This window comes from Hemiscyllium ocellatum, chromosome 6, assembly GCF_020745735.1.
Source record: "Hemiscyllium ocellatum isolate sHemOce1 chromosome 6, sHemOce1.pat.X.cur, whole genome shotgun sequence".
NCBI classification, from domain to species: Eukaryota; Metazoa; Chordata; class Chondrichthyes; order Orectolobiformes; family Hemiscylliidae; genus Hemiscyllium; species Hemiscyllium ocellatum.
Window position 1 is genome coordinate 61,473,531 of NC_083406.1, and position 27,317 is coordinate 61,500,847.

Below are 27,317 nucleotides of genomic sequence, written 5' to 3' on the forward strand. Positions count from 1 at the left end.
TGGTTGATACTTAGATGGCCTCTGGGCAATATAGGAATGGGCAATAAATGCTGGCCTGGCCAGTGACACTCGCATCCTGCAAATGAATAAAGATAAATTTAAAGAGCTGCATTACTTTAAAATTCCTTGACATCCTGGATTGTTCCCTTTGTTAGTTTTGACAGGTTCTCTTCACAGTCTTAATCCCTTTGATAGCTTGGTAGTTCTGTGACAATTTTGGCAACATGGTAGTTCTAATGAGTTTATGCACTTTTTACACACAACAAGTCAACTTTAAATAATCCTAAAGATCTTATGCCTTTCAAAGGATATCTATCTGTCCATAGTGTGCCTTACCTTCACTAAAGAATGATTCCAAACCCCTTTGGATCTTAGCAGTTCTTAGCTGAAAAATGTGTTGCTGAAAAAGTGCAGCAGGTCAGGCAGAATCCAAGGAGCAGGAGAATTGACGTTTCGAGCATAAGCCCTTCTTCAGGAATCATGAAAGAAATCCTGAAGAAAGGCTTATGCACGAAACATCGATTCTCCTGCTACTTTGAGGCTGCCTGACCTGCTGCGCTTTTCCAGCAACACATTTTTAATCTCTGACTGAGGGGCACGGTGCAAAAGGGGAAGGATGCTAAAAGCAATCCAGGTAGGTTCAAAGTAAGTGAGCACAAAGAGAGCAAGCGAACACCCTAGAAATGTAGCCTGGTCCAGTTCATGAGCAAGGTACTTGTCCCTGAGTGCAAAGCGTCCTTGCTGCAACATTTTAATGATTGTCGCTGTTGTGCTTTGAGGCACAGCATCGAAACTCAGAAGAATACTATAACTGAAATGGAGGTGTATATGAGGGGTCTCAGAATCTGACTTGTTGAGTGCCAATGCCTGTGGATGTTGGGTGCATGTGGCTGGTATCTCAGGTCCTTCGGCCCTCCAGGCCTGTGCTAACACATTTTACCCTTCCATACTAAACTGTCTTCACTTGCAGGATCTGTATCGTTCTATTCTCTTCCTATTGATGTATTCGTCTAGGTGTTTCTTGAATGCTGCGATTATGTCTGATTCCACTACTTTTTCTGGCAGAGCATTCCAGACACTCACCAACCTTTGTGTGAAAAGGTTGCCTTGCACATCTCTTTTAAAATAACCCATGTTGAACCTGTGTCTTATAGTAATTGAAATTGTGTTGCAGGAAAAGCGCAGCAGGTCAGGCAGCATCAAAGAAGAAAGAGAATCAACGTTTCGGGCATAAGCCCTTCTTTAGGGCTTATGCCCGAAACGTCGATTCTCCTTCTCCTTTGATGCTGCCTGACCTGCTGCGCTTTTCCAGCAACACTTTTTTAAGCTCTGATCCCCAGCATCTGCAGTCCTCACTTTTTCCTATCGTAATTGACTGTCTACCCTGGAAAAAAGCCTCATACTTCCCACTCTATCCATTCCATTTATAATTTTGTAAATGGCTATCAGCACTCCTTCAACCTTCTGCATTCCAGTGAAAACACATCCAGTCTATCCAACCTTTCTTCAGAGCTTAAAATCCCCCATACCATGCAACATCCTGGTAAACCTTGTCTGTACCCTCTCCCTAGCATCCAAATCCTTCAGGGTGACCAGAACTGAATGCAATATTCCAGGTGTGATCTAACTAAAGTTCTATAAAGCTGCAGCATAACTTGTTTGTCTTTATACTCAGTGCCTCTTTCAATGAAGGCACGCATGCCATAGGTCTTTGTTTCACTACCTTCTTGACTTGCGTTGCTACCTTCAGTGATCTGTGGATCTGCACACCCAGATCTCTCTGCATAATAGTACTCCTAAGGGTTCTGCTATTCACTATGTATAGTTTTTACCTGTACTTGACCTTCCAAAATGCATCACCTTACATTTGTTTGGATTAAGCTCTATCTGTCATTTTTTTTTTGCCCATGCCTCCAACTGATCTATATTCTGCTGTATCCTCCTACAATCGTCCTCAGTATCCACAACTCCACTAATCTTTATATGTCCACAAACTTACTAATTAGACCAGCTACATTTTCCTCTAAATCAGTTATGTAGATCACAAACAGTAGAGGTCCCAGCACTGCTCCCTATGGAACACTACTTGTCACAACCCTCCATTCCATAAAGTATCCTTTCATCACTGACCTCTGTCACCCATGACTAAGCCAGTATCTATCTTGCCAGCTCACTTCAATACCATGTGACTTCACCTTTTGTACCAGTCTCTTACGAGGGACCTTGTCAAAGACTTTACTGAAGTCCATGTAGACGTCAACCACTTTCCCCTCATTAATCACCTTCGTCACTTCTTCAAACAATTCAATCACCTTCCCCACACAAAGCCATGCTAATAAGTCAATTTGCTTCTAAATGTGTAAAGGTGAACAGTTAATAAGATCATGAACAAGCAGTAATCATGCTTAATAGGCGACTTGCCACTCCCTCGTGAGAAACTTATCTTGCTACCTGGAACTTAAAATATGCAGCAGGTTATACCTGATGTTGAGCAAGGCATCGCTGGACTTTTCGCATAGTTCTACCACATTTCTCACCGTAGCCAACATCGTTCAGTCCCCTGTACAATTTTCCCTCCAACTTTTTTAATAAGATTCAGCTCATTATGTTTTCGATGCTGTCAAATGTGGTCATAAGGAATATTTAAGTCAAGAAGCTCAGGTATGAAGATACGTAAAATTTAAATTCAGTAATACTATTTAGGTTGTTTGGATTTAAAGTATTTTGGTCATGATATTTGCAGTTGAAATAACAAATTTTAAGGTAAGCAACATTCTTAATGGAAGAAGTGAAAAATAATAGATTCTGTAAGTATTAGTTTTTAACTTGACTTTTATAAGTGGGATGCCCCAGGGATCAATGTTGCAGTTATTACTATGTCTCATTTATATTTCTACTGATATGGTAAATTCTGCAAACAAAATAAAATGTTGGAGATTTAGGGAGTTGAAGTAGTCCATTCAAAATAATGTTGTGTTGGATAGAATATATAAGTAAGAAAAAAAATGGCAAGCAGTGTTGAGTATAAAAACACATAGAATACGAGACAGAAATGAAACGTGGGAAGTGTGTGCACCTCCTGAATGGTGTTGGAATAGATAAGGATTAAGTGGAAAGAGACTTTCAACTTCTAGTATACTTCTACAGTGTTTAATGTACGTGACAGCGTCACGATCAGTGGTCAGAACCCTGAGGTAGTGCGAACATTTTAAAACTATAATTCTAAGTATGTTTTAAAAAAGAGAACTGATACAAAAATGACTAGTTGTAAAATAAGGGGCTTTCTGGACAGAGAAATGTATGGAATTACACTTACGAATATGAAAGAAACGACAAAAAAACTGCTCTATGAAGGAATAAAAAGGCAAATCAAAAAAGATTGGACTGTGATCTTGTGTAACTACAAAGATAATGAGAGACTGATGATCCCCTGCTCAACATCAAAGCACCCCTTGCGCCATATGTCCCAAACCAGAATTTTGTGTTTTGCCTTTGAATACAGGGGTAGGTGTTAAAAATCTAATTTTGTCTCTACTGGAATGTACTGGAGGAATTGAACAGTCTCATGTACCAGTCGGGGTTTGAGCTTTAGCATGCTATGAACGTCAAATAACTATTCCCCTGCCACTGCTACGTTTCAGGTAACGACCCCGTCTCACTTCATGTGTTGCAAACCAGACAAAAGGAAAAAGAACAATAAAAGGACTCTGTCTCTCATCCTGAATGCTGCAATTAAATACCAGTTAAAAATAATCAGTATTATTGAACCTCAACTAATGTAAACTCTACGAGGAGCCTCCACTGCAATATCAGCAATGTTTGACTATCTGATCCTTGCAAACAATATTGCACATCTATTTTTATTAACTGTTTTGGACTCACCTAATTTCTAATCCATATATTACTTATTTTCATATTTAGTAATATGAATCTAACTTCAGTTTTTATTCAATAAGACCTGGCTAAATTGACTCTGTTTAAAAGATAAATTCATTTGAGTGTGGGAGAAAGATATCTAACCAACCAAGAAGAGGAGTTTGTACATCACTGTCCATCTGAGGACTTAATTGTTTGGGGAAAATGGCATCTGGAACTGAAATGAATGACCTGGGTCTGGTTGTAACAATAATCGACATGCTCAAACAATGCAGTTAACAAAGATATTTATTTTTATAAATTACTCATTGGTTGACACTGTTTCTAAAGCTTTTATTGTCCACCCCTAATCTCCATGAAGGCAATTCAAAATCAACCACATTGCTAAGGGTCTGGAGTCACCTGTAGGTCAGAGCAGATAAAACAGCAGATTTTCCTTTGGAAAACATATTAATGAACCAGATTAGTATTGGCAACAATTATCAATGTTTGCATGATGACTATTACACAAAGGTTTTTACATGATCCAAACTTGACCACTTGCTATGATGAGAAACAAAGCCATGTCCCTCAGAAATTAGTTTGGAGTCCTGGATTGCTGCTCTAGTGACAGTACTACAACACTATCAACCATCATTAACCAAGAAACTAAAATACAAATTAAAAGAAACCAGTTACGTTATGCTTTGATCTTATCATACCTTTAACACCATGTTCAATTCTGATTGTCATAACACACTGGATATATATCGAGTTATTTAAGTGGTGCAGACACTGCATGATGACCTTCAAATTAAACCCAGTTTTAGAAGTTTGAATTATAAGAATGACTGACAAAGCCTAGTCTTTTCAACCCTGACAGGAGGCTCTTGATCTTAAGACAGGTGATCTTACAGAGGTCTAATATTGTAAACAGTCTGGAGAAATTTAAACCAAAGTTTGCTTTATCAACTCTTGTAATCTGGAGACGGAATCAGTGGTTCAAATTAGTAAAGGGCTTTATGATTTTTGAGTTCTGAATCCTTGAGAAAATAGTTTGATCATGGTTGTATCTTGATCTTCATGAAGAGAATATTTCCTATTTAATTCAATGCAACAATCTGTTTGACCTGATTTTTGTTTTCGTTTTGGGTGAGTTTTTTGTGTAACTTCGTTATTTCAAATGGGCTTCAGGTATATCATTAATAGAAAAATTGGATATGGCATATTTTAAAGGTAAAATCTTATACACTGAATGACTATGGAAAAATTTTGCACTGCTGCTTGATCTTTACGAAAATCTCCACCATATGCATAATCTGTGGACTGCTGAAATTGTAAAGGTTCATCAGCATTAATAAATACGACAAAGAGTTTATCTTTTTTTATATCGTCCTTTGTCGAAATTTGAAAAGAACAGCACCTTATAAATTTGAACAAAGCAACTGGAAGAATAGGAAAATAGACAGAAGTCAAAAATCAGGGTGCTAACTCTTGTCATGGAATTTAACAAATAGATTTAGTAGAAAAGAAACACATTTTTAAAAGCTGAAAAATTAACCATTATTTTCCTTGACACACATTCTTTAACTCGACAGTATTTGCTGACTATTTCTTTTTATTTGTTATCTGTAGATACATTACCTGAAATGTTGCCTATACTATGCAAATTGCACAAATCATTTGTCATCAGTAAAACATATTCATTATGTTGGCTCCTTAAACCCTTATGAGGCTGTTTGGTGGATAAACTCATGACAATGGACAGTTAGAGAGCTTTTGATTTAAATTAGCCTTGCAATTTTTACAACCTATTTATTTTGGTGCATGGAACTTTGTTACTGATTGATTTTCTGTCAATAAAATTAACTAAATTGCATTCCAACGTTTCCTTTTCTGCCAGGGTAATTCTGGCCTGGGATTCAGTATAGCTGGAGGCACAGACAATCCTCATATTGGAGATGATCCTGGGATATTTATTACGAAAATTATCCCTGGGGGAGCAGCAGCTGAAGATGGACGGCTAAGGTAAACTATTTTAATTTTTTAAAGATATATTAAAATACTCTAGAATGAAACAGGGACTGCTAGTTTTGAAATATAGAGTCATAGAGCTGTACAGCATGGAAACAGACCCTTTGATCTAACTTGTCCATGCTGACCAGATATCCTAAATTAATTTAATCCCATTTACCAACATTTGGCCCAAATCCTTCTAAACCCTTCCTAATCATATATGCATCCAGATGCCTTTTAAATATTGTAATTGTAACAGCCTCCACCACTTTCTCCAGCAACTCATTCCACGCACACACTACCCTCTGCATGAAAAAGTTGACTCTGAGGTCCCTTTTAAATCCTTCCCCTTAACCTCATGCCCTCTGGTTTTAGACTCCCCCATCCTAGGGAAAAGACTTTGGCTATTCACCCTATCTATGCTCTTCATTACTTTGTAAACTTCTATAAGGTCACCCCTCAGCCTCCGATGCTGCAGGGAAAATAGCTCCAGCCTGTTCAGACTCTCCTTGTAGCTCAAACCCACTAACACTGTCAACATTTTGTAAATGTTTTCTGAACCCTCCCACGTTGTCGATGATGCTCTCCGGTGCATTTCATCCACTTCCCGCATCTCCGCCCTCGAACCCCATCCGTCCAACCACAACAAGGACAGAAACCCCCTGGTCTTCACCATGTACCCCAGCAACCTCATCCTCCGCCATTTCTGCCACCTACTCATGGACCCCACTACCAAAGATATACTTTCTTCCCCACCCCTATCTGTGTTCTGTAAAGACCATTCCCTCTGCGACTTTCTTGTCAGGTCCTCCCCTCCCAGCCCCTTCCCATGCCACCACAGGAATTGCAAAACCTGCATCCACTACTCCCCCTCAGCTCTGTCCAAGGCCCCAAAGGAGCCTTCCACATCCATCAGAGTTTTACCTGCACTTCCACAAATATCATTTACTGTAACTGTTGCTCCCGATGAGGTCTCCTCTAAGTTGGAGAGACAGGACACCTTGCAGAACGCTTCAGAGAACAGCTCTGGGACACCCGCATCAATCAACCGCATCTACTTCCCCTCCCGCTCCTCCAAGAACATGCAGGTCCTGGGCCTCCTCCATCACCAAACCCTAACCACCCAATGCCTGGAGGAAGAATGCCTCTTTTTCCACCTCAGGATCTTCCAGCCGTATGGCATCAATGTGGATTTCACCAGTTTCCTCATTTCCTCTCACCCAACCTTATCCCAGATCCAACATTCCAACTCAGCACTACCTTTATGACCTGTCCTACCTGTCTATCTTCCTTCTCACCTATCTGCTCCACCCTCCTCTCTGACCTATCACCATTACCCCAACCTTTATCTACTTATCGCACTCTCACCTACCTTCCCCCCAGTCCTATACCCCTCCCATTTATCTTTCCATCCCCTTAGCTCAATGCCTCATTCCTGATGACTTAGTATCTCTGTTGTATATTTTTAAAGTTAAATCAAGAGAGAGATCTCAATAAAATATGTAATAATAACTGCGCTTTGTTATATTTGGCCTGAGCTGTCTGTTTGAAGACACAGGTTTCATTTGATTAATTCCTTAAATTGTTCCATACGGCAATCCTTATCCTTTGTGTTAAAAAAAGCATCCGGTTTATCAAGCAGGTGTCAAAGCAGTTTTGTTTATGTACCCTTCACCACTCCTTTGTCAGACATGGCTAATTGCTTTCAATTTCTATATAAATTTGTCTTTTCCTTAAATAGTTTATTCCAGACAAAGTTATTGCTGCTGCGTTCCATGTGCCCCAGTTTATTGAATCAAATCGAATAGAATTATCGAAACATATCATTCGGCCCAACAAGTCCACACTGACCCTCCAATGAGTAACCCACCCACACTCATTCCCCTTTTCTATTACTCTACATTTACTCCTGACTAATACACCTAACCTACACATCCCTGAACACTATGAGCAATTTAGCACGAACAATTCATCTAACCTGCATGTCTCTGTGTTGTGGGAGGAAACCCATGCGGACATGGGGAGAATGTGCAAACTCCACACAAACAGTTACCCGAGGCTGGAATCAAACTTGGGTGCCTAGAGCTGTGAGGCAGCAATGCTAACCACTGAGTCACCATGCCACCCCATCTTTTGTTCGTTTATTCAGTCCATGAGCAGTTATTAAGCTTCTGCAGTTTACATTGCCACACCAGCTGTTGAGAGAGTCTTAACCAGCACAAGAACAGCTGAGGTGAAGGCAGAGGATTTTGGAGGAGACAAGAGGCCTCGACCAACTGGTTCATTACAAGAGGAGAGAGTTCAAGCACTGTAGACTTCCCAACAACCTCAGGGAGTCAACGATCAAATAGGGCACCAAATGACAGAAAATCAACTGCTCTAACCAGACAGTGGGGTATTACTGGTCCAGGAGAGTTGCTGACATTTTTATTACTGTTGAAATTGAGAAAAGTTTACTTTGGCTAAAGCAGGGAAGCAACTTCAGCCCAACTTGAGCTCTCTGGACACCAAGCGATTTCTAGAGGTTCTTGCATCAAGTTGCATATAACTCATGTTCTTCTCTTTCAAAATTTTCAGACAACAAATCTGAAATTATTGGCAGAAACAGTCTGTGCTTACAGGATCTCCTGCAGCAGGTGGTGATGGCAGTGATCAATGGGGCTGAGCAGTTTGCCGAGACATTCACCAGCAAGTAGTGACAGTAAGGGAGGGGAACTGGATCAACTGAGAGGACTGTTTTGAAAAAATGATCTTCTTGCTGCAAGGAGAACTGATATGATGAGGATGCATATTGACTAAGGATTCCTCAGCCTAACATAACGCAAAGATTTTGTTCCATGTATGCACAGTAAATAGTTCCTTATTTATTTTTAATTTCCCTTTCTGTTTGTAATGACATCATGCCAGTGGAATGAAGAATCTCTGATTTGTGATCTTTGAGCCTTCTGTTTGTTTACATCTGATATTGCACATGTGACCAATGATAACTGTTTTTCTGATGATGTTCACTAGCTGGAACTGTTTGAATAGTGTCTGGCTTTGGGTTAGTTCTCATCTTCAATTCAAAGAAAACTCTATGAGAAGGTGGCTGTCTTGCTGGTTTCTCTGGTTTTGAAAAAATAAATCACCTTGTTGGGGGTTCAACATGAAAGCATTTGACTTTTTGCAAAAGAGAGATTGAAGGAACATCTCAGTGTTGTAGCTCTTGTGTGAATGGCATCTGCGAAGACTCCAGAGGCAACCATAAGAAATAGGAATAAGAATTGACCATTTGGCACCATGAGCCAGCTCTGCTATTCAAAAAATCATGGCTGATCTGACATTCCTCATTCATTTTCCTGCCAGTTCCCTATGACCCTTGATTTCCTCATCAAACGACAATCTATCTCAGCCTTAAGTAGACACAAGGACTCTGCCCCCACAATTCTCAGAGAGAAGATTTTCCTTTTCATTTCAGTTTTAAATTGGAGTGTTATTAAAGACTTGATCATACATGCCAAGGTATCGGAGCAACAAACTATGGAACATTCCATGTTTTAACCATATGCCTTCAAGAATAACCCACCGATTTAAGTGGTTTTCTTTCAGCAAGTCAATCCATACAAGAGAGCCATATTTTCCTTCTCTTTTCTTGAAGTGTGTTTAAGTGTGTGCTTTGGGTTATATCAAGGATACACATTTATATTTTTATCTTTCCAACTGTATATGTTAATTATTGCATTTTAACTTTGTAAGTTTTGTTTTGAAAAGAAATCAGTTGTGTTTATTAAGAAATCTAGTTATTTTAATTTAAAACCTCATAATATATTTAATTGGCTATCTCTATAACTGGAGAAAGGCATTTTTTTAATGTTAGAACATAGAACAGTACAGCACAGAACAGGCCCTTCAGCCCACGATGTTGTGCCGACCACTGATCCTCATGTATGCACCCTCAATTTCTGTGACAAATGTTGTGACACATGAGGTTGAGGAATTAGAGCGATGATGAACTGCTTTTCCCCAGGTCATAACAGTTTGGGAATTACAATTAAAAGGAAAACCAAAAGAGGTAAAGTAATTCAAGCCAAACAAAATAAAAATGTGGGAGAAAAACAACATTCGAACAAAGGGCTAGGTTAGCGTGTGTGACACAATAAAGTTAATTTAAAATGAATACAGAATGAATAAGTAAAATGTTGAATGAATTAACAGTGCAAATTTATTTGGATTGGCAGCCATTATGGCTATAAGGCAAACAGGCCTGAGGATAGAATATACCAAAGTATAATATCTACAGGAAGGTAGAAAAATAGTAGAGGTGGTCTGTAATGATAATGATTAAGAGATGATATAAAGAGAAGGGAACAGGCATCAGGTTTTAGCTGGGTAGATCTAAGAAAAAAGATTCCCCTAGATGTTGGTATGGGCTACTTGATAGCAACTGTGAAATGGTAAGAATGGTATTGATATAATTATTAGACAATCATGCATTATGGTTAGAGTGGTTTCAATAAGCAATTTTATTTGCTTTTTCCATTGCTTATCGGAAACCTGTACTAAGAATAATGAAAACAAATAAACTGCCTTCCTCACAAAGTCAAAGAGTGGCATGTTCCTATGAGTTAGAATTTTGGTGTTATGTTGCTACCAAACTAACAAATAAATTGTAAATATATTACCTTACAATAAGGAATGATAATATTACAGAATATGACAGAGCCATTTCCCAATCATCCCTCAGCTTTTTTTTTGGATTTTGGCCTACATCCATTGTGGAATATGTGGTAATATGAATAGGTTTTGTTTGGCATTTGTTTCAGATTATTTAGTTTTACTTATCTTTTTTCGTTATATCTGACAACACATTCTGGATTTATTTACCACATAAATGAAAATAAGTTTTCTTTTTGATATCTAGAGTCAATGACTGCATTTTACGGGTGAATGAATTTGATGTATCTGAAGTGTCACACAGTAGAGCTGTAGAAGCCTTGAAAGAAGCTGGTTCAATTGTACGACTGTATGTGCGTAGACGAAGGCCTATTTTGGAGACTATTACAGAAATAAAGCTCATAAAAGGACCCAAAGGTAATCTTCAGTTAAATGAAAACAAATAAAGGAAAACAATTTATGACTCAGATACTGAAGCATTATGAATGGAATACGTTAAAACTTGTTGAGTAATTTTAATTTGCTTTTTCTGTGTAGATCAAATGTGCTAAATTTGTTTCTTAAGGCATGTAACCTTATAATATTTATAAGTACTCATTTCTCACCTGTAATCCCAAAATGTTTGTGTTCAAATTTTATTGTTTTTTTAAATACTAGCCTTTTCTGAGAGGATGGAATATCTCTGTTAAAGGACATAATTGGAAGGTTTATCGTGTTGTTATTCTAATTAAGGTCACTTTTTCAGAAAATTTAAAAAAAATCACTTAATGTTCTTGGAATTAAATCCATTTTAGATTTTGTATATCAAAGCTACTCAGACATATTAGTAATTTCTGAATGTAATAAGTTTTAAATATTTGCGACATACTTCTGGGTGTGGCTTCTAATTCATTCTTCAGCTGAGTTTATCTAACTCTGATTTCATACCTAGGCTTAATCAATCCAGTACAGTGAGTCTTAGAAATCAGCTGACATAAATTGAAGATGACTTATTTTCCTCCTAGTAAAATTGAAGACTTTCTTTTAAATTAAACCATCCAAAGTGATAAGTGTCAGCTAGTCGTTTTTAAGAGTGTGGCTATCTTTAAGTGCATAAGTAATCTTTGAAATATAAATGTATCAATTACTATACTGTCGTTGAAGTTGTGGCCTAGTCCCTGAAACTTGTGAGACACTCAATCTCAAAGTTATGCCAATAAAAGTGATCTAACAATTTGTACATGTGTAAATGTTGATGACCAGATCCTAGTACTTGGTGATCAGTGTAGAGAGTGAACTTTCTGCTATCTTGATGTATGTGCCAACTTTCACAAGAGTAGATGCAAACCAACACTTCATCCTACTCTCTAGTAGAGTATTTCTGTTTTGTTTCTGATAATAATCGTGATGCATATGTGACTGGTCATTTCCTTCCCTCAATTTACTGCAAGACTACGCTCCAATAACTTTTTGTGGCTCAGTTAATGTAACATAAATTTCATCATATGGAATGAAATATGTAAGGACTGAAGCAGATGCTACCTTTGCCTATAACGTGCCAAACATTCCTTGCTATACAGTTGTCAATTTCCATTGCACATCTTTCTGCAATAGCTTCCAAAGTGGCTAGGTGATTTCTGCCAGCCAATATAAACAGATTTGTGATAAACATTTACAGGACTGAGCAACTGTTCAAATTCTTTCATGCTGGATAGGATTGGAAATACATAAATGCCTTTGTGATTGATATGTACGCTTTACTCCAGCTGTTCCCACAAAGTACAGTTTTGGGTCTGTGAAAGAGCATTTGTCCTTGTTGAGCATCAATTTACATTGTGTGGTTCTAGTAAACACCATTGTAAACTGCTGCTCAATTTTTCATTGTACCAAAATTGTCAATGTTGAGTGTCCCCTCAAACTCTGACAAAACTGAAAAAAAACAATCTTCTAGAATGCAATAATGCTGAACTTAATCCATAGCAAATTCTGTGGTGCTGAAATACCCCTTCATGAGTAATAAAAGCTGTAAGGTATTTGGTCTGCCAGTGATATCTGAAGACAGTTTCAACACATTTCAAGCTTTTTCAAGGCTGTGGAATCATGAAAATATGCTAATCTTTCTTAGATTTTAGGAAGAAGATGCTTGTCTTCTTCTAGCTCTGTTGACTGCCTTTTGTAGTAATGTAGATATTGAATATGTGACAATATTAAACAGTATTTGATGTGAAAAAAATAAACAAAATTGGAATAACACTTATAAAGCACATGTACGTTATTACAAATCTTGTGGGATGTCAATGAATTACAATCCAGTATGTACTATCAAACCTGACTACTTATTTCTATATTTCTTTTTCTTGTGGTAGCAAATATAATAAGTCACATAGCAGTTTGTATGACAAGTCAACAACACTTTTTGATCAAAGGTGCCAGATAAAGTAGCAGTTACAAAGACAAAAATCACATAACACCAGGTTATAGTCTAACAGGTTTAATTGGAAGCACTAGCTTTCGGAGCACTGCTGACAACCACCTGATGAAGGAGCAGTGCTCTGAAAGCTACTGCTTCTAATTAAACCTGTTGGTCTATAACCTGGTGTTGTGTGATTTTTAACTTTGTGCACCCTAGTCCAACACTGGCATCTCCAAACCATGACTTATAAAGATAGTTAGATAAACTGGCAATTGCAAATGTGTTCTTTTTATAGTGTTCAGTTATTCAATATTTGATTGATGTCTTTTCTTTTCATAAGTTCATAAGATGTAGGAGCAGAATTAAGCCATTTGGACCATTGAGTCTGCTCCACCATTCAGTCATGGCTGTATGCTCCTTACTCCCATTTTCCTGCTTTCTCCCCATAACCCTTCAACCCATTACCAGTTAAAAATCTGTCTAACTCCTCCTTAAATTTACTCACTCTCCCAGCATCCACTGCACTTTGGGTTAGTGAATTTCACAGATTCACAACCAGTTGGGAGATGTAGTTTCTCCTCAACTCTGTTTTTAATTTGCTACTCCTAATACTAAGACGATGACCTTTCATCCTGAAATGGCCCACAAGAGGAATCATTTGTTCTATATCTTTTTTTATCTACACTTGTTATCTTCTTGAATACCTCAATTTGATCTCCCCTCATTCTTCTAAATTCCAGAGAGTATAGGATTAAGCTGTTCAATCTTTCTTCATATGACAAACTCCTCATCTCTGGGATCAATCTGGTGAACCTCCTCTGAATTGTCTCCAATGTCACTGCATCTTTCTTCAAATAAGGGGACTAAACCTATGCATAATACTCCAGGTGCACTCTCACCCATGCCTTGTTTAGTTGTAACAATACTTCCTTACCTTTATATTCTATTCATTTCGCTACATTAGCCAACATTCCATTAGCTTTCTTTACTATCTGCTGTACCTGCTTACTAGTTTTGTTACTCATGAACGATTTCATTCTCACTACACTTGACTGCTAAGCCTGGGCATGGACTTGGTGGATACAGAAGAAGCATGTAGCAGGCAATTAAAACACTGTGAGTAAAACTGCGGCACACATTGAAACTACTGTCATTTCTTCATAGATCTATATATAAAATGTGCAACAAATTGGCAAACAGGAAAAATGTTAATAATTTAAGTTGACCAGCCCCAGTATTTTTTTCACCTTTAACAAAAAAAAGGCTGGAGAAACTCTGTGGAGAGAAAAGAGTTAATTTTTTGAGACTATTGACTGTTCTTCTGAATACAAATTGACCATAAATGTCAAACACGAGTAGTGGCAATGACCTATCACAATACTTTCTCAATAATTTTTCAATTTGTAATCTCGGCAAAAAAGTACTAAGTCTTAGCTGCAGTCATTAATATAAAGATTGAAGGATATGTGAAACATATAGCCATCTAAAATGCTTCTCAGAGATGACCAATTCGTGCTGTTATAAGATCAATTCTCCTTGGGGTGGGTGAAGATATAGTTTAACTCTGACATGGTCTCCAAGTGACCTAGTCCTACAGCAAAAAATGACTATCAAACAAGTGAGGTGAAACAGGTGAAAATGCACATATTCAGATATGAGATGCTATTTAAAATGCAGTATCACTCATGCCACCTATAATCCCTCTAATTGTATTCTTCTTCCTTGCCCACCTTGTATGTCTAAGTGCAATATAGGGTTTGCACTTGCGGTTGCGGAAGCTTACTGTGCCGTAGAGTCTCTTGGTCTTGCAACACCAGATGTATCTAACAGGTCCAGATGTGCTCAGAGTGTCCTACCTGGATAGAAGATCATTTGTGTAAGCTGAAATTTCCATAGTGGTTGGGATTGCAGACAGAATAGATATTACTAATTATGGGTCAGGCATATAGTAATTAGTAATTATAGAGACTGTATCATATAATTTCTACTAAATATGTACCTGCTGATGTTGCCAACAGATTCAATTTAACTTTCGACATGTTTGAAAGTTATTTAATTTAATATTTGCAAATCTGCAAATCTTTTGTTCACGTGAATTGATTTTTCAACTCTGCACTCGACAGCAATTACACTGTATTCAGATATGGAGGAGCCGGTGTTTGACTGGGGCGAACAAAGTTAAAAATCACACGACACCATGTTATAGTCCAACAGGTTTTTTTTTAAGGCACTAGTTTTCGGAGTGCTGCTCCTTCATCAGGTGGTTGTACTGCATTCAGAGTTATGCTGAACTTTCAGGTTGCATCTCAAAGACTCTCTGATGTAATGGTTAGGCGTAAATAATTTGCAATTCTTTAATGTCGATGTCCTGGTAAATTTTCATCAGGGAATGTTAACATATTTTTTCACTAGAGACCATATGTTTATTACACAAGCAAAAATAAAAATTAAAGCTGTTTAATAATTTGGAAATATTTTATCATTAACAACAAAAAGATTGTACATTTTCTTCCATGAATATATTTTATGTTGATACAACCACAGTGTGAAGTATTAATCCATAAGATTTTTTACTACATCCATGAGTGTTAAAAGTGCTTCCTTTTGGTGAGTTTCTGCACATTTGCCAGATATGATTCTCTGTTGCTGCCTCTTCCCAAGACACACAAATACAATTCACTGATCTCTAGGCTCATTTCTAGCCTATCGACTTGGACTACTGAAAGTTATTTTTTCCAGTTCAGATGGTCTCACAAACTTGACTGAGTTTTTTGAGTATGTAACCAAAAAGATTGAGGAGAGTAGAGTGACAGATGTTGTCTGTATGGACATTAGTAAATCCTTTGACAAGGATCTTCATTGTAGACTAATTAGTAAAGTTAGATCACATGGTATTCAGGGAGAGTTTGCCAATTGAATATAAAATTGGCTTAATGGTAGGAGACAGAGGGTGGTGATGGAGGGTTGCTTTTTGGACTGGGCGGGGTGGGGAGGGATTGTGATCATCGGTGTTCTGCACGGATCGATGCAGGGTCAGCTTTTGTTTTTCTTTTATACAAATGTTTTGAATGAGATTTTAGGAGGCATAGATAATAATTTTGTGGATGAAGGTTATCTAAGATTACAAAGGTATCTTGATCAATTAGGCCAATAGGCTGAGGAGTGGCAGGTAGAGTTTACTTTAGATAAATGCGAGGTTTCGCATTTTGGTAAAACAAGCAAGGGTAGTTTCTTGTAGAGTTAATGGTAGGGCCCTGGATAGTGTTGTCGAACAGAGAGATCGAGTGATTCAGGAACATAGTTCTTCGAGAGTTGGGCCAAAGGTAGACAGGGTGGTTAAGAACCTGTTTAGCACATTTGCCTTCATTGTTCAGACCGTTGAGTATTGGAGTTGGAAGGTCGTATTGAGGTTGTACAGGATGTTGATGAGCCTCATTTTGGAATATTTGTACAGTTTTGGTCACCCTACAATAACAAGGATATTGTTAAACTGGACATGATTCAGAAACGATTTACCAGGATGTTGCTGGGATTGGAGGGTTTTTATCTGGATAGACTAGGACTTTTTTATGGAGTGTAAGAAATTGAGGGATGAACATAGAAACATAGAAAATAGGTGCAGGAATAGACCACTCAGCCCTTCAAACCTGCACCAGTCAATATCATTATGGCTGATTGTGCAATCTCAGTATCCCATTCCTGCTTTCTCTCCATACCACTTGATCCCTTCAGTTGTAAGGTCCATGTCCAGCTCCAACTTGAATACATCTAACGAACTGGACCCAACAGCTTCCTGTGGAAGAGAATTCCACAGATTCACAACTCTCTGAGTTAAGAAATTCTTCTGCATCTCAGTCCTGAAGGCTTATCTGTTATTCTTAGACTGTGACCCTTAGTTCTGGACTTCCCCAACATTGGGAACATTCTTCCTGCATCAAGCCTGTCTAGTCCCATCAGCATTTTACATGTTTCTATGGGATCCTCTCTTATTCTTCTAGAGTACAAGCCTAATTGATCCAGTTTTTCCTCATGTACAGGGAGTACTTCTATAACAGCTGAAAATGTGTTGCTGGTTAAAGCACAGCAGGTTAGGCAGCATCCAAGGAACAGGAAATTCGACGTTTCGGGCCAGAGCCCTTCATCAGGAAGGGCTCTGGCCCGAAACGTCGAATTTCCTGTTCCTTGGATGCTGCCTAACCTGCTGTGCTTTAACCAGCAACACATTTTCAGCTGTGATCTCCAGCATCTGCAGACCTCACTTTTTACTCGTACTTCTATAACACAATGGTTGTGTTCTTGAGCAACCCAGTGTTGTAGACAAATTGTGCTTTAGAAACAGCACTTATAATGTTGGCAATATAATCGTGTTCCAATCAACACATATTTTAAAAGCTCGATCTTTAGAAACAGTCTCCAATTTGTCATTCACGATACAGTGAATTTACGTTAATGAAATGCATGTTACAGCAGAACAACTTATATCAGGATGATCATGTAACGGTTAATAAAATCATGAGAGATGACTATCAAAGGTCTTTTCCTTGAGTGGGGCAGTTCAAACCTAGGAGGCATATTTTTAAGGTGAGAGTGAAAAGATTTAAAAGGGACCTGAAGGGCGACCTTTTCACTCAGAAGGTCGTTTGTTTGTGGAATGAACTGCCAAAGGATGTAGCAGATGCAGGTACATTTACAAAATTTGAAAGACATTTTGACAGGAATGTCTACAGGAAAGGTTTAGAGGGATACGGGCCAAATGCAGGCAAATGGGAATAGTTTAGTTCGGGAAACTTGGTTGGCATGTATAAGTTGGACTTTTTCTGTGCTGTATGACTCTATGACTGTCTTAACCACAATGTTGTTAATGCTAAATCACGACCTCAATGTTTCCCATACCATAGAGCTACTATTTTTAATAATGGCAAATAGCTGTGAAATTAGATAGCCATAACTTTTAGCCCATTAGTTAGTTTACTCCCTTTTTAAAAAAAGATAACAAAGGAGAAAAACATGAAAACCTCTTGTTATTGCAATCTGAAAATCACTTAAGATTCTTCAGACCTTCACTAATTGATATGTAAGTTCTGCATGAATAATTAACATGAAAATAGGCTTTTGTATTAGCCATAAACAAAACAGAAATCTGGCTAGGAGAGTGCGTAGCTGTTAATGGAAATTATTAGTGGCTAACAATAGATGGCACGTAATGGTAGATTGTGATAACAAGGTCTGGTGTGTGGGATTGGGGGCTAGGATATGTGGTTCAGACCCTAAAATTATTGAACTCGATATTGAGACCTGAGTGCTGCAAGATCCCCAAGAGGAAAATGAGGTGTTGGTCTTCCAGCTTGCACTGAGCTTTGCTGGAGCACTACAGCAAGCCCAAGGCAGAGATGTTAGCCAGGGAACAGACTGGTGTTTTAAAGTGGCAGGCAACTGGAAGCTCAGTCTTTTTTGTGGGCTGAGTGTAGATGTTCTGCAAAGCGGTCTACACTTTGTTTCCCCAAGTTAGGGGAGACTACATTGTGAGCAATGAATGCAGTAGACTAGATTGTGTGAAGTGCAGGTTCACATGGAATATATGTTTGGCCCCTTAAATATTGAGGAAGGGGAGGTAAGTGGGTAGGTGTTACACCTTGGTTCTTGCAGGGTAAGGTGCTGTGGGGCTGTGAGGGTTGTTGGGAATGAAGGAGAAGTGGACCAGGATGTCCTGGACGAACAGTCCCTGTGGAAGGCAGACATGGAGAGGAGGGGAACATGTGTCTGATGGTCACACCTATCTGGAGGTGGCAGAAGTGGTAGCTGATGAACTTCTGGATGTGGATGCTATTGGATGGTAAGTAAGGACAAGGTGAACCTGATCTCTGTTGAGAAGAGAGGGCGTGAGAGTGGAAATGCAGGAGATGTGTTGGACCCAGTTCAGAACCATGTCAAGAACGGTGCTGGGGAATCCTCAGTTAAGGAAGAAGGTGGGTATTTTGGAGGCTCTTGTCAAAGTTGGCCTCATCGGAACACATGAGATGGAGGCGGAGAAACTGGGAGAATGGAATGGAGACTTTACAGCAAGCAAGGTGTGCGGATGTATAGTCAGTGGATTTATAGTGGATAATAGTGGCTAGACTATCACTAGAAATGGAAACAGAGATGTCGAGGAAGGGAAGGGAGGAGTCAGAGGTAGACCAGGTGAAAGTGAGGTGGGAATGGAAATTGGAACAAAAGCAATTAATGTTTCTAATTCAGAACGAGAGAGAGAAGCAGCACCCATGGAATTGGAGGAAGAGTTGTGGGTGGGGGCCAGAATAAGATTGAAGCAGGGAATGTTCCACGTTCCCCACGAAGAGACAGGCATAACTAGGGCCCTTGCATGTATCCATGCCCACACCTCTGACCTGAAGAAAATGAGTGGAATTAAAACAGAAGTTTGTCAGGGTGAGGACAAGCTTGACCAAGCAGAGGAGGGTGGTGATAGGTGGGCATGGTTCAGGCCTTTGCTTCAGGAAGAAGTGGAGAGCCCTAAGACCATCCTGATGGGGGTTGGACGTGCAAAGGGATTGCACGTCCATGGTAAAAAAGGAGGCAGCTGGTGCCTGCAAACTGGAAATGCCAAAAGTGGGATAAAACAACGGAGTAATTGTGCATGCAAATAGGCAAGGATTGGACCAGGGACGAAAAGACTGAGTCAAGGTAGGAAGAGATGAGTTCTCTGGGGCAGGAGCAAGCAGAAACAATGGGTTTGCCCGGACAGTCCTGTTTGTGGATTTGTATTTGGTGTAGCTTTTATAAAAACATCTATTTTGAAATAGGAAGACGAAAATAATCATTTTTAGATATTTGATTTTCTAGCCTTCATCAAAGGTTAATACCTTCAATCACCACAGCATATCATCTGTGTTCCTATCCCAGTTAGAATTACTGCTGCAAAATGTTTTGCAACTTTCTTCGCCTCTCGTCTTTGCATCTTGCACAACAATGTTCCTTTCTCAACTCGTCTTAAACTTTCACTTGTCTAAAGTGCAAAATTCAAATTATGCTTTGTACTAAGTATTATTTATCCATTGCCTTTAGCACCACTGACTGACATTAGCTTCCTTTCTTGCAGCACATTTAGTTTCAAATCCTCATCCTCAAATTTTTCCAACCCGCATTATTGCAACAATTCCTCAGGCTTATAGGCTTCACCATACCCTGTGTATTTCTGATGGTTCTTTCACTCAGCTATTACTGAAGAAGCTTGCAGTCCCCTTTTGGAATTCCATTTTAAATTTACTTTTAGAAGATGGTGAAGTATGTTGGGAAAAAAAGGACAAGTTAAAGGATATATTTTAGGTGTTGTAATATATTCAACAAAATAACTAAACTAGTCTGCAAGTTTAGTCATTTGTGAAAACATCTCAAGGAAAAGTATTGATATAATAATTATCAACAGCATTGCTTTATTGCTATAACTATCCAAAGGCTTGATCCTGACAATTTTAAATGATCTTTGTAGTGTTAATTATTCTGTTGGTTGTTCACTATTGGTATTCTTCATTGGTTAACCCTGGTTGGTACACAATCAAATGTAAACAAAGCTGTAAAAGAATGTGAGAATCTAGAGCTGAAGCATGGTGTAGACATAAAATAGCATTATTAGGATACAAATGCAAATAGAAACTAGTGCAAATGTCATGTCTCTCTGAGATATAAGAAATTTACAGTAAAACTTGATGGAAAACTAAAAATTGCATGAATTGTATTTTCTAAATGGTATTTTTTTTATTTTGTAGGATTGGGATTCAGTATTGCTGGTGGTGTGGGTAATCAACATATTCCAGGAGATAATAGTATATATGTTACAAAAATAATTGATGGAGGAGCTGCGCAGAGAGATGGAACATTACAAATTGGGGATCGACTGCTTATGGTAAGGAATCTTATTTTTTTGAAGAACATTATTACATTTTGAATAAAATAAAACAAAGAACTGCAGATGTTGGAAATCTGAAACAAGAACGAAAATTGCTGGAGAAACTCAGCAGATCTGGCAGCATCTAGGGAGAGAAAATGGAGTTAACATTTTGAGCTCAGGGACCCTCCTTTAGAATAATTCTGGGGAAGGGTCACTGGACACAAAACATTACCTCTGTTTCTCCAGCAATTTCTGATTTTAGAGTTTTGTGCACAATTAGGTAGGATACAACAAGTAAGATGTAAGAAGGCATTTTGCATTTAGTGTTGCAAAACTAACAAGATTAGTAGACCATTGAAGACTGGATTTTTTTTCTCCCAAATAGGTTCCATCCTCTGGTAAAGGTCCAAACTCCCATTCAGGAGAAAAATGACTCTTGTTTACCCAGCTACTTTAACTTCCTCAGAACATCACAAAATGTTTCCCAGTTAAAGCAGCAGCCAGGAACCTATACCTTCAATGTGAGGCATGATTACAGGACCTACCTTAGTGACCTTGATATTCAAGATTCGAGTATGATTCCACGGTTGTTGACATTCTTTCAGTATCTTGTGTTAAGATTTTCCTTCATTCATTAATTGACCTACCCATAACTATATGGCTGACAGTTCTCTGGTCTCAGCAGTGCCTGGTAGCAATGACCACTGTTAGACTGCACCCAGTCCCTGTGGTTATTGTCAATGGCACCAAATGCAACCCAGGCTGGCAAGGCTAGAAATGATGGCAAGCTTTTGGATTTTGTTGGGCAGAGCAGAGAGAAAACACAGGCGTGGGAAGAAATTGTGGGGCCTCTGGTGGGTAAATTTGGCCCTTAAAAGAGGTACCCACCCTCTTCCCAGCTGCCAGCCTGAGCGATGAAAATTACTGGACTCCATTTGGTGCTAACCTCTTCAGCCCAGGTAAAATTCTAGAGGCCTTCATAAGGCACTCTTAATTTTCCACTAATTGACCACTTGAGGGTCTTGATTTGAGAAAAGGGTGGGTGAGTTGCCTGACTCCTTCCTGTTTGGGTAAAATGCAGTGAGCATAGGGGCATGTAGATGCTGGGAATGATTCCCTGTCATTTCACTCCAATAGATCATAAATCCCTGGCTAACATGTTAGATTGTTGACTCGTCTGCTAAAGTAGAGTCCCAGATATTGGTGTTACTTGAGAATTTCCTTTCAAAGAAAGTTGAATTCTTATGTTGTTATACTTGAAACTGATATTTACTGCTTTGCGTGGCATACAAATTCAGGAAGGAATGTTTTGCAGCTTATTTATATATTCTCATAAAATACAGCACAGCAACCAATAAATGCAATTAAGAAGATAATTCAATTTCAATATTGAACCTCTCCTTTAAAGGTAAATAACTACAGCTTGGAAGAAATAGCACATGAAGAAGCTGTAGCGGTGCTGAAACACACAGCAGATGTGGTATATCTTAAGGTTGCAAAACCTGCTACTGTTTACATAAACGACCCTTATGGACCTCCTGATATCACACACTGTGAGTGTTTTTTTTAATCCTTTAAATCTTAATCTTGAGTTATTGCTGTATGTTTGTTCAGAATTGTACCACTCAGTTTAAATGATTAATGCTGTTACTAACCACATGGGAAACAATATTGAGTTTTCTTCATGCAAATTCTGCTGCCACTCTCTCAGCTCAATAAGACCTTCAGAGAAATCAATAAGTTAATATTTCTAGCTTTACAGCAAAACAGAAATGCAATTATAAGCACAGTATTTTAATTAACAGTTTGTTTTGAGTTAAGACTAGTGAGGCTTCAATCCTGATTTTGACTCTCTGCTAGTGAATGAGTTTTGAATGAGTTAAAATCTTACTTTAAATACTGTCTAGTGTTTGGCTTACATCAGGTCAAGCAATTGTAAACAGCAAAATTCAAAGCTTGATTTCATTTTGTTTAGATCCCGATGAATTATTCATTGTGATTAAGTGACTGGTCACCTGGGGTCACCACAATACTAACTGATTATCTTCCCCTGCCATAGTCAGTCATTCCTCTTCAAATATTATTGTTTTTAAGTCTGTCACCATTTAAGTCTATCACCATCACACATTTCCATCTGGCCTTAAGCCTTCCAGTTCCATTTCTTGCCATTCATTACTGACCTCACCACATTTCCTTGCTCTCAGTCTCTCTCTGAATCTTGACAGCAGGTGGCCATGCCATTTCAATCCCTGCTTGATCACATAACACTCCACAATACTTTTTCCAGTACTCTAACTAAAGCAAAATTTGCTTAATTTCTATTTCCTCACTTCTATCTTTCACCAGCACTGACACCAAGTACATGGTTAAAAAAATCACACAACAACAGGTTATAGTCCAACAGGTTTAATTGGAAGCGCACTAGCTTTTAGAGCGCCGCTCCTTCATCAGGTGGTTTGGAGGACATAATTGTCAGGCACAGAATTTATAGAAAAAGTTTACAATGTGATGTTACTGAAATTATACATTGAAAAATATCTTGATTGTCGATTGAGTCTTTCATCTGTTCGATACCATGATAGTTTCACTTCTTTCACATGTAAATCACAAAACTTTTTAAAAGTTGCATTCTCAGGTTAACTGTAACAATTGGTGCTAGCTGGATAATATGTTGAAGGTGTTAACCCCCTGTGTTCTCTGTCTATTACATGATGTTTAGATTGATTCTAATCTAAAAAGTGAGGTAACAGAGTTTTACATGAATTCATGCAGTTTTTGAGCAAAGTACAATGTAACTCTGCAAGTACAAATTCACCCCACAAACGTATATGTATGTGTGTGTGTGTGTGTGTGTGTGTGTGTGTGTGTTTTGTACACCCCAGTCCAACACCGGCATCTCCAAGTCCTGACCAAGCACATGAAACTGCTCACTTTCTCCAAAGTCTCCATCTATAATCTTCACACCTTCACTTTGATGTGGCTCAGTGCGTAACATTGCTGCCTCACAGGTCAGGGAGTTGGGTTCATTTCCAGCCTCTGGCGACTCAGGTGTGGAGTTTGCACATTCTCCCTGTGTCTGTGTGTGTTTCCTCCGGGTACTCTGGTTTCCTCCCACAATCCAAAGATATACAAGTTAGGTGAATTGGCCATGCTAAATTGCCCACAGTGTTCAACGTTCTGTAGGGTAGATATTAGTAAGGGGTAAATCTGGAGCAATAGGGTTGGGAAATGGGTCTGGGTGGGTTACTCTTCGGTTGGTCGGTGTGGACTTGTTGGGCCAAATGGCCTGTTTCCACACTGCAGAGTTTCTAAGATTTCTTTCTATGATTACTGTTCAGTACAGTTTCTTTTCCGATTCTGTCATTAGCTGTAACATTTATATTCATTGTCAATTTTTCTTGCCTTGCTACCCTTCAAATTTGTTTCCTGGAGAACCATGATTTGTATAGCATTTCTCACCATCAAGTCAGTTACTTCACTTCACTTCCTTGTCAGACTAATGTTTAGATTTGCTCCTTTTATTTGAGCTTTCTCAAGGCCTGGTGTGTGGGGATTGAGGTAAGGACATAGGACTGAGACTTGGGACTTGCACTGATACATGCTAAGGTGCTGCACCAGTGATTCGGTTACTTACATTATTATACCCTTGGATTCAGACATATCTTAGTATGTAAATAACCAATTACTAATTTTGTTTCGGCCTGTGTGTTTAAGAGATGCATTTTGTCCTTTTCTTTATTATGAAGAAAGATTGAGACAAAGGTGCCTATCGGTCTGCTCAAGTCAATAAAGTAAACAACTTGTGAGGCCTTGGGTTTTTTAAAATATAGGAACAATAATGGCAGCCTGAATGGAGGGAGTCAAGGTTCCCGAGAGCAAAGACTTTTAATTTTAGCTTGCAGCAGTTGCTGGGTTGGAAGCTGTAGTGCATGTCTTCCTGCTACACTCTGATGTTGATGTCTTTTTCTCCTGGACTGGAGAATTGCATGTGAGAAAATCTATTTTACTGAATTTGCCTTTACCAAAGTTTGTGTTTATGGGATGTTACTACATTGGAACAGTTGCAGTTCAATAGTTAAATAACCCTTTGCAATAAAGTTAATTTATTCTGATATTGTCTTCCTTTTATTATATTTTAACTACAGTGCATGAATAAAATGTGTTTCTTCAAGACTGGTAATTTGACCAATCAAATTGCATTCGGAATGCAAGCCCTGACACTTGCTTTTTAAATAAGAGAAAATTAGCTTCCAGGCTGCCTCCTTAATATATTTTGAGGGGGTTTGGCCAGGTTCATAGCGTATGTATGCAGAAAGCTGTGATTTAATTGGAAAATGAAAATGTTTGCTGAGTCATGGTTTTCTCATTTGTGTCATGCCGATATAGTTGCAAAAGACTTCAAATCCTGAACACGCAGTCACACATGGTCCCTTAAGAACATTCCTGATGAAGGGCTTATGCCTGAAACATTGACTCTCCTGCTCCTTGGATGCTGCCTGACCTGCTGTGCTTTTCCAGCACCACCTTAAGAATGTGGCTCAGTTGTTGCCCCGCAACCTGTCAAACCTTTTGGATTAATTTCAGGATATGCACATTTTTTATCAGAGCAACAAGTAGCAGTCCAACAACTAGGCATATCCAACACATGTTTACCTACTCAGTTTCCCCATTTTCAGTTTTTCTTCTCTCCTAACTAACTAAGAGTCATACCTCTCTCTTTGGGCTGGGATTCAACCTATCCACTCATCCTCCCAATCTGCTCTTGGATCATGACACTAGTGTAAATAGCATCTTTTTTATAGCTACTACCAGTTCTCAAAAAGGGTAATTTTATACAAACTATTAACTCTGCTTTCTCTTCACAGATGAGGCCAGACCTGCTGAGTTTCTCCAGTGTCTGTTTTTGTTTCAGCTCTTCAGCATCCAGAGTTTTTTGTTTTATTTAATGTTACCTTGCTTGTCAGTGGTCCTCAGTCAAGAGGGTACACATGTTTTAAGGCAGTATGTACCATGTAGGCAGCAATATTTCAAAGACTTAAGGATGTAGTCCTCATTGAAGACCACTGAGGCAATAATTAGTCAGGGAGTGCTGGCACAGTAGTTAAAGGGAGTCTTTAATACCGGTCCAAAATATTGGCCACAATAATGAGTTTCATCCTGAAAAATTAAGAGGAGTGGTGGAGTTGGTGGGGAGACGAGGGGGCTTGCTGCTATTGGAAAGAGACTCAGGAACCTATTCATTAGGAGCTATAGGCTGGGGGAATGAGGGATGATAATTGTGAAAGGGTCAACCTTAATTAGTAGGGGTTCTAAGGTAAAATATAGATTGGAAGGTGATCATGCAAGTGAACTGTTTGTCCAGGATCAAGAGCAGTCTGGTTTCAAGGAGCTAGATAATGCATAAACATAACTACCACCTCCGGAGTCTCCTCCTGTGCAGGTGCCTGCTGTTACTATTGTGTCTCCATATGAGGAAAGGCATGTGCAGTGCCTGCCAGGTTTCCCATCTCTCTAACGCATAGACTTTAGTCTTGAGGATCAAAGGCTTGTGTGATGGTGCGTAGGTATATATGCCTCTCCAGTGGGTTCTGGACCTGGCAGCCATTAACCTGTCCACATAAGCAGACAAACAGAGCAGTTTGGACTTCATAATGTAGCTGAATTCCTGAAGCCTGGGCAATATTTATCTTCGCTGAAAATGTGTTCCTGGAAAAGCAGGTCAGGCAGCATCCAAGGAACAGGAGATTCGACTTTTCGGGCATAAGACCTTCTTCAGGAATGAGGAAAGTGTTTCCAGCAGGCTAAGGTAAAAGATAGGGAGGAGGGATTTGGGGGAGGGGCGTTGGAGATGCGATAGGTGGAAGGAGGTCAAGGTGAGGGTGATAGGCTGGAGTGGGGTGGGGGTGGAGAGGTCAGGAAGAAGATTGCAGGTTAGGAAGGCGCTGCTGAGTTCGAGAGATTTGACTGAGACAAGGTGGGGAGAGGGGAAATGAGGAAACTGGAGAAATCTGAATTCATTCCTTGTGGTTGGAGAGTTCCTAGGTGGAAGATAAGGTGCTCTTCCGCCAACCATCGTGTTGTTATGGTCTGACGATGGAGGAGTCCAAGGACCTGCATGTCCTTGGTGGACTGGGAGGGGGAGTTAAAGTGTTGAGCCACGGGGTGGTTGGGTTGGTTGGTCCGGGTGTCCCAGAGATGTTCTCTGAAACATTCCACAAGAAGGCGGCCTGTCTCCCCAATATAGAGGAGGCCACATCAGGTGCAGCGGATACAATAGATGATGGGTATTTTATGCAGGTGAATTTATGGCGGATATGGAAGGATCCTTTGGGGGCTTGGAGAGAAGTAAGGGAGGAGGTGTGGGCGCAAGTTTTGCATTTCTTGCGGTTGCAGGGGAAGGTGCCGGGAGTGGAGGTTGGGTTGGTGGGAGGTGTGGACCTGACAAGGGAGTCACGGAAGGAGTGGTCTTTTCGGAACACTGATAGGGGAGGGGAGGGAAATATATCCCTGGTGGTG

At 39.3% G+C, this 27,317-nt stretch overlaps 1 protein-coding gene across 2 annotated transcripts in view; it reads left to right on the forward strand.

The window, feature by feature from the left end:
* dlg2 (discs, large homolog 2 (Drosophila)) overlaps positions 1–27,317 on the forward strand; it is an 876,537-nt gene that overhangs the window by 384,621 nt on the left and 464,599 nt on the right. For both annotated transcript variants that reach the window (XM_060825990.1, XM_060825991.1), the window contains exons 7-10: positions 5,759–5,883; positions 10,772–10,941; positions 20,680–20,816; positions 22,210–22,354. In XM_060825990.1, the coding sequence (XP_060681973.1) occupies positions 5,759–5,883; positions 10,772–10,941; positions 20,680–20,816; positions 22,210–22,354 (577 nt within the window). The remainder of the gene's footprint in view (positions 1–5,758; positions 5,884–10,771; positions 10,942–20,679; positions 20,817–22,209; positions 22,355–27,317) is intronic.